Source organism: Ceratotherium simum, chromosome 6, assembly GCF_057802395.1.
Source record: "Ceratotherium simum simum isolate JZ-2026a chromosome 6, ASM5780239v1, whole genome shotgun sequence".
In the NCBI taxonomy this organism is placed as follows: Eukaryota; Metazoa; Chordata; class Mammalia; order Perissodactyla; family Rhinocerotidae; genus Ceratotherium; species Ceratotherium simum.
Genome location: NC_141905.1, coordinates 59,422,036 through 59,434,996, shown reverse-complemented (window position 1 = coordinate 59,434,996; position 12,961 = coordinate 59,422,036). Strand labels below are relative to the sequence as shown.

At 41.4% G+C, this 12,961-nt stretch overlaps 1 protein-coding gene across 2 annotated transcripts in view; it reads left to right on the top strand.

The window, feature by feature from the left end:
• Positions 1 to 12,961, top strand: part of HPSE2 (heparanase 2 (inactive)) — a 710,163-nt gene that overhangs the window by 563,965 nt on the left and 133,237 nt on the right. For both annotated transcript variants that reach the window (XM_087432419.1, XM_087432420.1), the window contains 2 exons: positions 866 to 972; positions 6,166 to 6,280. In XM_087432419.1, coding sequence (XP_087288545.1) covers positions 866 to 972; positions 6,166 to 6,280 — 222 coding nt within the window. The remainder of the gene's footprint in view (positions 1 to 865; positions 973 to 6,165; positions 6,281 to 12,961) is intronic.

Below are 12,961 nucleotides of genomic sequence, written 5' to 3'. Positions count from 1 at the left end.
TATGATATGTATCCACCACATTTTACTTGTCCAATCCTCTATCAATGGAAACCTATCTCAAACAGTGACATAGTGACATCCTCATACTTGTCTCCTTAGAGGCCTGAGGAAGAATTCCCTTGGTCTGTATGTCTGGGAGAGCAATTGGTGGGCCATAGGACCTAAATACACCATTGTCTTTATCCAACCCCTCTTTTGCATAACCAGGATCCTCTCAGTCCTACCTCCTATGCTAACCATCTCTACAGACACCAGAACTAGTCAGGTACACAGGCTGCAACCAGATTGGTTCTAGTATGAGGCAGTAGGAGCTCGCCTCTCATTTCCTTCTCTGGGACTTCTCTAAGGCAGAGATGTGGAGCTCAGGGAACCTGCTCAACACTCATGCCTGCACAATGAAATCGGGTAATGGGAGGAGGTTAGCAGTCAGGATACTACTCTTGACCTTTGGAGGATAGGAGCCAAGGGATAAATGCTTCCCTTTGTATCCCCTTGGGGGACAGTTCTGAGACACAGTTCATAAGGCTCTTACGAAGATCCCTGTGGGATTGAGTGCAAGTTGCCAGCAGTGGTTGCCTTGAAAATACATCCTTGTACTGGTTTTCCCTTCTTACCTAATTCAGTCCCCCAATTCCTCATTCTTGCTCCTTGTTATTACTTCCCAAATGAGCTACATCAATGCTAATGCTTTTGTGTATGAGTGTGCCAGCTCACTGTATAGGGAGAATCATCATGAAAAAAGCACAGATCATGACCACCTGGGAGCAGGAGATTGGGAACTTCCTTAAGGAAATGTGTGTTCCTTCTCATTTGGGAACAACTTCTAAAAATCTCATTATCCCCTTCTGCTTTTGTTGTGTGACAGGTAGTTAATACATACACCCCAGGAAAGAAGATTTGGCTTGAAGGCGTGGTGACCACCTCAGCTGGAGGCACAAACAATCTGTCAGATTCCTATGCCGCAGGATTCTTGTGAGTAAGACTTGTAATTTCACTCTCAGGGATTTGAGGGAGGAAGGATCGCAGACTGTGGCACTGCTCCTTATTCTGCCCATTGAAGGGAGGATGGTTCATTTCCCATTGAAAGTTCTTTGTCCATTCCTTGTGAATGTGTTTAACCACCAACAGTGATTAGCGACTGCTCTAGATACTAAGATGTCAGGCACAGTCATCAGAGCAAAGATGGTAGTAACAGCAGTAGTAGTAGTAGAAGTAGTAATCATAATAGTGGTAAGACCTTTATTTAATGTCTACAGTACAAAGTGCGGTACAGACAACATACATTTTCTCATCTAATTTTCACCAGAGTCCTGGGAGATAGGTAAGAGGAAGACAAGGTTTTAGCCCTCCAGAGACTCGTGATTAAAGGAATGGAGAAAGGACATAAGTAAAGCTGTAGGAGATAAGTGCCTTAATAATAATAATTTTAACTATATAGTGCTTACTGTGTGCCAAGTACTTTCTGAAGTGCTTCATATATGTTTAATAATTTAACAACCAGTGAGGTAGATATCATTATTTTATAACCACCCAGTGAGATAGATGTGAGAGCTCAGACTCAAGCCCAGGCAATCTGCTCCTGGGTCCAGCCTCTTTGCCGCTACATTAGACCATGTCTCTTTCTGCTTCACATGGTCTGTCCACAAAAGGAAAGTGGTAGACATGCAAAGGAATCAAGAATTTCTCTGACTGAGAGAATCAGGAAGGGCTTCATGGAGGAAGTAGCATTTGAGTAGGACATAGAAAGATTCCTCTAATTTCTCTAGGGAGAGGATGGTGGTGATGGTAGAGGGGAGCGTTCTAGGCTGAAGGAACATTAAGGGCAAAGGCACAGGGTGGGAGAAATGATTGGTGTGATGAAAGCCTTGGCATCTGCAGGGATGTAGTGAGGGCTGAGACTAGTTTACCACCAAATCATGGAAGGCCTTGAAAACCAGGCAGAAAAAATGAGGCCTTGTTCTAGCCTCAGTAGCAAGCCATTGAAGATTTTGAAGGAGAAGAGAGACACTATCTGACCTGTGTTTTAGAACATTGGCTTTGGGAATAGTATACACAAGGGTTTGAAGTGGCAAGACATGGGTAAATGGATTGAGGCTACTGAAGTCTTCTGGAGAACTACTTAAGCCAGAAACATAAGGGCCTCTGAGTGGCCTGCCAGTGTCAGGTGGCAGGAACAAACCCCTCAGGACCCTGGACTAACCAAGTGACTTGTTCCTGGTCCAGTCTAGTCCTGTGGCCCTGGCTTTTTGGCTGAGCAACGTCCTCCTAAGAACTACAGCTCTGCCCTCAGCTACGTGTTTCATTTTAACAGCTGTTCCTAATTATACAGTTGTAGTTTCCCTTCATTAAGGCAGCTTTTTCAATATATTCGTGAAGAACAAATCAGGCCGGTCAAGTAGATTGTGTTTGCAGATGGAATCCTGGCAAATGCAGATGAAGATAACGAGTCAATGTAATATATGATGATACCTTAGGTCTTCCATCCCTGTGTCCTCCTAACATTCAGTGGCATAGAGCAATTGTTCAATGAGCATGGGTCTAATGAATGAAATGGAGTGAATCAGCGTTTGATACAGTGTTGCTGAGAACCTTTTTTCAAAAATAGACTCCTCACTGTGAGCCCTGGGAGCAAGGATGAGAAACCAGCGGCAATCAGTACTGCCGGGGCCCCTTGGAATCAGCAGAGGAATGGCTTTTTCTCAGCCATCACAGAAGGACTCTGCTGCAGGGCCCAGCAAGCAGCCCAGTTGTACTGAGTGTTTTCATGAGCATTCTTCCCTTTAAGGAATGATGTGAATTGAGAAATACCACAGACTTTCATGGAGGGAGCTGGAGAGAGACCTGCCTTTTCATGAGCATCAGCCAAATGTCCATAGATCTCTGCAGTCACTTTGGGAACACAGATTAACATAGTTATTTAGATTTTGGTTGTAGTTCAGATATCCAATTCTTGGTTGACACAGATCAAATGAAAACTAGCTCATTCTGCTCCTGGTCTTCTCTCTTACCTATCACCCATTTGCTCTCAACTCCACTGGCAGTACCCAGCAATGTGCCCTTTGAGTCCATTTGTCCAAGGGGCATAAATTGCTTCCTGGAAAAAAAGAGTAAAGCATCCTAGGAAGCTCCATAAGATTAGCAAGAAATTGGAAAGAAGGCATTTATCAGCTTTTTTTTCAACAAATGGCATAACTATGACCTTACTAGGACACATACATACACAAATCAGAATTCTCTGCTGCCAGGTATTCAAGGGTAGTTTTCCTAATCAGGGCTTTGAGATTCTTTGATTCACTACAGATCCACCCTTGGCATACTATTGTGTCTCCAGTACCTAGTAGTGTGTTGCCATGTAGTAGACATTCAATAAATTTTTGTGGAATGGAAAGTAATGGCTGCAGTAGCATCTTTGGTGGGATATACCAGTCATCTTGCCACTTTTCTCTACTTGAACATAAAAGAGAGACTTGGAACACCATTTATTTCCCCCTCTCAGAGGGCTTATTATTATAGGAGGAAGATGAAGATAACTTCAATACTAACCATTCCACTCTGAAAAGCCATAGGGAAGCAGAGGTTCTGACCATAGTCATTTTTGAATGCTCCAGACCCTGGTTGTGCGTATAGGATATGGGTTTGGAGAGGAGGATGCATATTCTTTCCTCTCACTTTAGAGGTCCTTCAAAAACTCCCCATATACTAGCAAAAAAACCCCTGAGATTTACTAATTAACATTTATTTGTTGAGTATATATTCTTTGCAGGTCACTGTGCTAGGCTCTGTAGAGGTCAAAAGTAGGAATTTGATACTGTTCATATAAATGTGTATAAACAGGTATTTACATACTCAGTGTTTTACAAATGACTTACATGGTCTCACAAGTATTTTTGTATCTATCCTCAATGCTGAGAACAAGGCCCGGCATTTACAGCTGATTAATTAAAATTGTTGAATGAATAATGAATGAATGAACAAATGGGATCTTTTCACATATAAAAGTACCAAAATACGGGCTTGTGTTGATATCCAGATACTGCTAGATGTAGGGACTCACATTTATGTGATTATGTGCTTAGTCATCATTTTTTTTCTTCATTTGTTCAACAAGCATAGGGATAGAAGAGTGAATAAGACATACTTGTTTTTATAGCTAAATGCTTGTTAGACGTAGACCCTGTTGTATTTGTGCTATTTCAGTGGGAAGAGCACTGATTTAGGAGGCATCAGCCCAGAATTCATGCTATGGTTCTTCTCCAGGACATTTTATCCTGTGTCTCAGTGGCTAAAGGAAAAGCTAACCCTGTTATCCTGATTTCACAGGGTTGCTAAATTAACAAAAATAATAAACATAAGAAGCTTAGCCAGGTGATATTCCAAAAGTAATTTCAATTCCCTGGGTCACAACGTCCCAATATGAACAACAACAACACACAAGGCTCTATTATTGTCAGATTTTCTTTTTGATTTAAAACTTTCATTTTTGTGTTTTGCTTTGGTTTGTCTTGTTTTTGTAACTCTAATTATCAGTAAATATTTCTTAGTTTTTATGAGAATAAAATATAATTGCCAGTGTGAAAAAGATTTGAAAATATTAATCATATTCATTCATAGTATAAAAATTAGCAATGCTCTTTATTCCAGTAAGGAAAAAACTTAATTCTACAAGTCACTGGCTTGGAGCTCCATATGGTTTCAGATTTGGCAAATCATAACTATGCATAATTTGTCCATAGTATGCTGAATGGTAATTCTCAAAGTTCCTAGAATCTGATTTTATCCAGATCAGTTTCAACGTATCAAAGAGTACTGAGTGAACTGTGATGGGTGTTTTGGGTACAAAGCTAAAACATTGTGTCTGTTCTTGATGAGCTCATAACCAACTAGGAGACCTTGGAGAATTAAGTAAGTGATTCTCATTCAGTGGGCTGGCAGAGGACATATACACGAGTTCTGGGGAAGCACGGAGGAGGAAGGTACCACTGTTGGCTGAGGCAGCAGAGTTTAAAAGGAGATGACACTTGACTTGGAGTTTAACAGGTGGGAAGAAATTTGCCAGATGAGGTGGGTTAGAGAAAGAGAGGAAGGGAATTCTAAGTAGCAGTTAAAACATGTGTCAAGATTCAGGTAAGTATGTGAAAGCATGGTGTATTGGGGCAGCCAAAAGTAGTTTTATGTGCCTGAGAGCCTGAGGATTGGAGTTTGGGGTGAGAGAAGAGAGGAGAAGAGGTGACAGACGGAGCCAGACACATGCTCAGGAAAGACTGTGAAATGCCTTATCTTTTATACTGAGAAAACAGAAGCTCTCAATCACATTTCTTATGTATATATTACTACAGTTAGAAGTTTCCCTAAATTTAAGAAGTAGGAATACAAAGAGAGAGAGAAAAGTAAATGAATTCATGAATGAATGAATGAATTGAATGTGTAAATAATGAAGACAGAGTTAGCAGTGGGTGTTGGAAGAACCAAGAGGGCAGTAATTTTTGAAGGATAGCATGCCCCGGAAATTGGGTGTTGGGCGTAGTGGAGTATGTGATAAGTGTGTGAGCAATGCAGGTCCTCCATTGTGACATGTGTGATGGTAGCATACTTGAATCCCGGTGTATTTAGTTATAGTGCCAAGGAAAATTATTATTGCATCGACTGCTGACAGTGATATATGAGGGATGCAAATGACTGACCTCTCTTGCATAGGTCAAAGGAGTATATGGCTTAGAGTCACATGGAAAGTACATGTACAGTGATAGGTGCAAGCAGGGGAGTTTGAATGGTGGAAAGTATAGTGTGTGTGCTCCTATGATTGTGTGTCCTGTGGCCAAGGATGATAATTGGGCTTACAAGTGGCTAGAATGTTCATTTTATTTGTTAGTATAACAGGAATAAGAGATAAGTCATCAGCAACAAGCTATTTTATGACCAAGGGCAGCTCACTTGACTCCCCTGGACCTCTGTTTCTTTTCCTGTAAAATGAAGAAGTTGGATTTGATCATCTCTAAAATCTCTTCCAGCTGTGTATTCAATGCTTAAAATAATCTCCTTTAAAGTAGTAGGTAAATTTGGTGATGGAGGGTTGGTGTGTATGTGCATGCCTTAGCCAATCTCTATAGAGCTTGTTCTATGCCATTTAAAAAATGTATTGATGTAGCTTTTCCCCCTGCTTTTTAGATGGTTGAACACTCTAGGAATGCTGGCCAATCAAGGCATTGATGTTGTGATACGGCACTCATTTTTTGATCATGGATATAATCACCTCGTGGACCAGAATTTCAACCCATTACCAGTAAGTGTAAGAAAAGAGTCCCAACTCCTTTTCCGTGTCAGTCAGTTCTTTTGATTGTGCCTTGTTCTACACTGGGAGAATTTTTCTCGTTCTTCTATTACCAGTTAATTTCATAAATTGGACAGAAGCATTCTTTTCTTTGTTTTCTTGACCCATTTCACAGTTTTTTGGCTTCACTACACATACACACACACACACACACACACACACACACACCCCTACATATACACATATGCATGTATGCGTATACATATATATACATTTATATATTTATTTACTACTATTATTTTAACAAACCTTGTGCATTTGAGATTCCACATCTATTTGTGGCCTGTTTGAACTCTGCTTGAGAGTGAATTTTTCCAGATTGTTTTCTTTTAATGCTAATAGGAGATATTAGTTGACATCAGATAGAACATGTTGAAAGCAGATGGGAGAATGTTGGCCAAGATCAAATATAGTAGGAACCCATCTCTTGTGGAGTGGCTGAAGTATGCTTATAGTTACATGTTGATCCCTGTGTGACAACAAGGGGATTTGCCCAGAGCACCAACTTCTCTCAGCAAGCAAAGGAAGGCAAAGGCTAAAGAAGAATGGCAAAAGCAGAGATCTGGGTTTGTCCAGTGACTTTATTAACCAATCAAAGAAAGCCCACTTAGCCTAGAAAAGCTGTACTTATCAGAAATATTGCATGGGTTATCCTTTTCACAGACTTCTCGGTCATGATAAAAGATCGGACTCCTCTCATTAACTCATAGAATGTCAGAGCTGGGATTCCCTTCAAGATGATCCAGTTCCACCTCATGTAACAGAGGGACTGATAGCCCGGGGTGGGGAAAAGAGGCGTGTAGGGCAACCCTCAAAACTGTCCCAGTGCCCTGGTCCGGCACTCTTCCTGTGGAATTACTGCTGCCCTAGGGTCCACAGTAGACAAGCCCAAATGGAACCACTGAGTGTTGCTGCCTCTGCCTGTTTCCACCCCCTATCCTGTCACCCAGCCTTGAGCCAAGAGGCCTCCAAGCCCAGAACAGAATAGCCTGGCGCTCAACAGCACCATTTCTATGTCTCAAAAGAATCCCTCTAGCTTAGAGTACTAAGTAATTATTGCATCACTGATTAAGTATACATGACTCTAATTAAATCACAAATATTAAAACTGACTGGCACACTTGCTTTTATTCACAGGGCCAGGAGACCTCTTTCAAGTGTGTGGGGGGCTGGCATATGGTGGACAGGGAGTTTTCAGTTTGGAACCATAGGGGTTTTTATTTGGTTGATTGTTTGTTTTGAGCTTATAAACTTATGGAGATAAAACAAAATGATAATTAGAAAAGTATTTATGAAATGTAAGCATTAAATAAATATAATGTGACACAAAAATAGTCATTGACCATTAGGCAGTAGGGAGGAGACTAATACTAGATAAATGAATAAATAAATAACGGGTTGCTGTAACAGGGAGTCAGTGAGGGCTCCTTTAGAGCTCACATACAAGGAAGTCTTCTGAGAAGGTGACATTTAAGCCAAGAGTGCAATGACAAGAAGGAGCCAGCCATGTGGATTTTGCAGAAGAGCTTTCACATGGGGAAGGGGCTAGCACAAAGCCTCCAAAGCAGGAATAGACCTGGCATGTTTGAGAAAACACAAGAACACCGGAGTGATGGGGACCTGGCCAGGAAAGGGGAGAGGGGCTGGATACAAGGCCGTCACGGGTCAGATCACATAGCGCTTCTTAAGCTAAAAGAGTTTAACTTTTATTGTATGTAGTATAAAAAGCCAGTAGAGGGTTTTATGCAGGGAAGTGACCTGATCTAACTTACATTTTTAAAAGGTCACCCCGGTATAATTAATGCATCAAATGTTAGTTATAATTGTTTTGATAATGTGGGTAATACTTAATAATTTACAGACCACTTTCATATACAGTATCTCAATAATGCTCCAGACACTTTGTCCTCCCTTCCCTCTGTCCTCCCTTCTTTCCTTTTTTCCTTCTTTCCTTAATTCCTTCCCTCACTCATTCCAATCCCATTCACCCCTTTTCATCATGTGCTATGTGCTGATGGCTATTCCTGGCGATGGGCCACTGTGAGGACCCAAAAAGACAAGGACCCTGAGCTCTTGGAGCCTATAATCTAGTGACACACCTTGAGAAATGGGAAATAAATGGACATATAAACCAGATAATTGTACTTTGTCATAATTGCTCTGAAGAGAGTCTGGTGAGATAAGTATGACCATTTATACTTATTTTGCTGAAGAGAAGCTAAGGTCCTATGAAGTTATTAAGTGACTTATCCAAGGTCAGACAAGCAGTAAGAGCTGGAACTCTCAAGAGTTTTTCGGCTCTAAATCCTATTTTGTCCTCACTATGCCACACTATTTCTTGCAGTACTCACTTTGATGTCTGTGGCCAATATTTGCCTTAGAATAAGTTCTGGAGATGGAAACGGGCATCTTAAGGAACCGGAGAGAACAAAATCTCAGCTACAAAAAGCTGGTCTTTGGGTGACTAGACAGGCTTGATTTCCAGAGTTGGACAAACCTGGATTCCATAACAACTCTCTGTGTACCTTTGCTGGCAGTGTGTAGGTTAAAGATGCAAGTCCTCATGGCTATGTTCTCCCCAAATAAGAGTTGCTGCAGGTGACTTCCTTTGAAAGCGTGGCACAAGAGACCTCGGTTGATACGTGGTGGCAGCAGAGCTCACAGAAGTTCATAGGAAGCTAAAATAAGTCCCATTAATTTTGCACAAAGGCTCAAATGAGCTGGGCAGCTGTATTTCTGAAAACACCAAACTCTAATAAAGAAACTATATGTAAAAGCACTTAAAAAGGTAGCAGGCTTTCTTTTTATCTTTCTTTGCACTAGTAAATTCTTCACCTTATAAGCAGAGAACTTGGCAGCTGGGAGAGTGTGTCCTAAATCTCCCCTGGAAAGAATTTACTAGGCTGGACCAGGGCAATCCAATTGATCCAATTGGCTGGACCAATCTGACAGCCCTTGCCAGTAGGCCCCTGGAATGTGTAATGGAGACAGATCTGGGAATCGTATTGGTTGCCACTTCAGAGAGCTGTGCAGCTGATAACCAAACACTGCCAATAAAAACTTGTGGATTTTACATTGTGATTAAATCTTCAAGAGAGTTTGTTAAGAGCTTAGGGGATTAGTGAATTGTGTTTTGGTTGCCTCCCAGAAAAATCAGTATTTTCTATTCCAACTCCTTCAAACCTAGCTCAGTACCATTTCAGGAAAGGTTCTTATTAGCAAATACTATTTGTTTTTGTTATTGCTCTAGGATAAATTCAGAAAAAGTGAGGATCTTGGCCTAATGGCTCCTCACCCTAGATCCCATATTACCTCTCCACCCACCCAGTCAACTTTGATTCCAGTTTGTAGGATTCTGGCCCAGCTCTGACAAGTCCATTCCAATAGCACCATTCCAATCTAAGGTAAGAAAGAATATGAGGGTGGCCCTTTAAAAAAGAAACTTGTCTTCAGAAAAGATCATTTTCAGCTACATCCCATGTGCTTTACTGTTGTTCCTCTAGAAAAGTGCCAACACTCCTCCTATTGTGAGATTTTCCTTCTCCTGGGAAGAGGAGAACATTTAGTTCAGCAGTGCTTCATCACTCGACTCCCACCCGTTTCCCCTGACCCCCCTGCCATTGGGAAAGAGGGAACGGGTGAGTCTCCACAGCCAGTCAGCCAGTCATGGGCTCCCCTGGGAGTAAGCAATGTTTGTGCAGAAGAGATCTGCACATTCAGTGGACATAGTCCAGACCCCACCAGCCGTGGGCATTTCTCCTAAGAGAGGGTTTTGGAATTTAGCTTGCTGCTTTTTTTAAGAGCTTGATTTACAGAGCTTTCAGGGAAAGGAATGGTGAATTACTAGTCAACATCTTCTTAACTCCCACGCCAGCCAGCAAATATAATTCAATTCAAAAAACATTGACACTTCAAATGTGTCTGTCTCTGTGCTAGGTATTCTGGGGACATGCAGATAAATAAGATACAGTTTCTTTATCTAAAGAGCTAACAATCTGGTGTGTGTTTGTGTTTGGAGGATTACAATTTAGTCCTCTATTAGAATAAAATAGAAAACTAGTTCACATTCGATTACTTTTTCTATATTGGGCATAGTGGTGGGGATATTTATATTTGCAGTCACATTCTCTTTTGCCGACTGTCCCTGCTGAATAATAATAAACATTCAGTTCAGCCCAATGCACACTTATTGAACACCTGATGTGTACATTATTCTGGAATACAGTCAGTGGTCATGGGCTGGAGTACAACTCACTAGTCTATGATGGGATTGAACTATAGCAACGTGGTTGCTATACTTCCCATAGCAACGTGGTTCCCATAGCAACGTGCTCTGAGCCAAGCCACCACTGTTCAAATGTCATTTGGCTCTTGGAAAGAAATTCTGACTCTTTATGGTGGCTGCCTAGCTCCATTGGTTAGCCAATCACAGGGTTGAGATCCTAGGTGCTCCATCCTTGTTTCCCTTTGAAATGTTAGACAGTGCCCCTTATGTACTGCACAGCCGTGATATAGACACAGAATCAGCTTAAATCTGTCACTTTCCTGAGAAGAACGTCTAATTACAAACCCATGTCACATTGATGCTGGATTGATGTACAATTTCTTCTTGCAAGAAGAACACCACCTAATTAGGAGGCTTCATGGGAACAGCAGGAACCTGGGACTAGGACAAGATTTGTGGGTTCCAGTCCTAGTTCTGCCATTAATTAGATGTGTATCTTTGAGTTCCAGTTTTCTTATCACTTAAATTGGAATAAATTTCTCCTCTATCTACCTCCAAAATTTATTATTACACTCCTTGAGAAAATTAGGTATGACAGTAGGATTCTGATTTTGTATGTACACATACACATAGAAAATTACATGTAAATGTTAAAAGTGGTTTTGTTTGGGTGGTGGGATTACAGGTAGTTTTTATTTTCTTCTTTGTGGATTTTTTGTATGTAAAATTGCTGTAATCAGCATTATTGCTTTTATAATCTGAAAAAAAATAACGGCTATTTTTTAAAAAATAGAGTGTTTTGAAAGAACTAAGTGCTTTAAATAGTTAAGCAAATATTATCCCAGCCTAATTCATTTATCATTCATAATTCATTTATTCATAAACACTTATTACACTCATGCTACATACCAGATACTGTGCTAGACACTGGAGACACTGTCTTGCCCTCAAGGAGGTTACAGTGTGGATGGGAGACAGATGAGTCAGCAGGGACTATGGCACAAGTGCCTCAACAGGACAGAAGAGGAACAGATGCCAGCCTGGGGGAGGCGGGCATGGGGCATCAAGGAAGGCTTTCTGGAAGAGACATTGCCTGAGCTGGATCTTGAAAAAGAAGGGCAAGTTAGCCAGGGGAAGAAGAGTTTGGGGCCTGAGGGGGATCTTCCAAACCAAGGCAATAGCATGTGCAAAGGTACAAAGGCATTAATTTTCCAGAGAGTCATGGTGGATGGATTATGAAAAATTACTTAGGCAAGCTTTTCCCATTGCTATCTGGTGGCCACACCGGGTGTGTGAAAATTAAAGAATTTCAAAGCTGCAGATCTGGAAGTGGCGGGGCAAGGGAGGTCCAAAACCTAGCCAAACCAGCCTGTGACCAGTTTCTTGGTGTAGCTTCCTTTCTCTTTCTTTTCTTTCCCGTGGGAGCCATCAGGAAGATCAAAGAAGCAGAGTGTACCTGTTTAGGGGTAGCTGTGATGTGAAACCCAATCCTCTCATTAGAGGCCCTGACAAAGACTTCTCCATGCGCAGCCTTCCTTTGTGGGAACCTGCAGCTGCTGAGAGACGGGCATCGGCTGCAGGATCAATCGCTGGGACTCAGGCTGGCTCCATGTCAGTGGCCGAAGTGCCTGGGCTGCATGCCCGATGGGCATGACTTGCTTCTTTCCTTCTCTGTGTCTCTAAACCCTGTGTCTCAGATCAGAGTCTGCGCCTGCACCATCTGACTAGGCAGGCAGCTTTCTTGCTTGTTACGCTTTCAATAGAAGCCCCTCTGATTTTTTACTACCAGGCTTCATTCTTTGCTTATTTATCAACCTGAGTGGTGTGTATGGGATGTCAGTGACACACTCTAGCAGTTGTAACAGCTCACTCTGATGGAAGCTGTCTGGGGAAGTAGAAAGAGCTCTGCACCTGAAATCAGAAGATGTAGCCCCAAAGTGCAGCACTGCAATGTTTGGGTTGCTTGAGTCTTCATTTCCTGCTTTATAAAATGGGGCTAACTGTGCTAGGGTTGGGAGTGGGGAGTATCTGAATGTCGTGCTTAAAAGTATTGGCTTTGGAATCAGACTGACCTGAGTTTCAAGCCCAGGTCCTACAATTTACTAGTCTGTATCCCTGGGCAGATTACCAAACATCAATTTCCCTCATAAAATGGAGACAATAATAAGTGTCTGTCTCAGAGCATTGTTGAATGAGCCAATGCATATGTATCTTTTACCACATAGTAAGTACTCAGTAAATGTTAGCTGCTATTATTATTTATAAAGTCACTTTGTAAAATGTAAAATTTTGTAAGTCACAATAATAATTATCATTAATAACTTGAACATAACTGTGATGAGATAATATACATTTGAATATTTCTCAGATATTTGGAAATCAATTTAAGTAACGATAACTAAAGTATG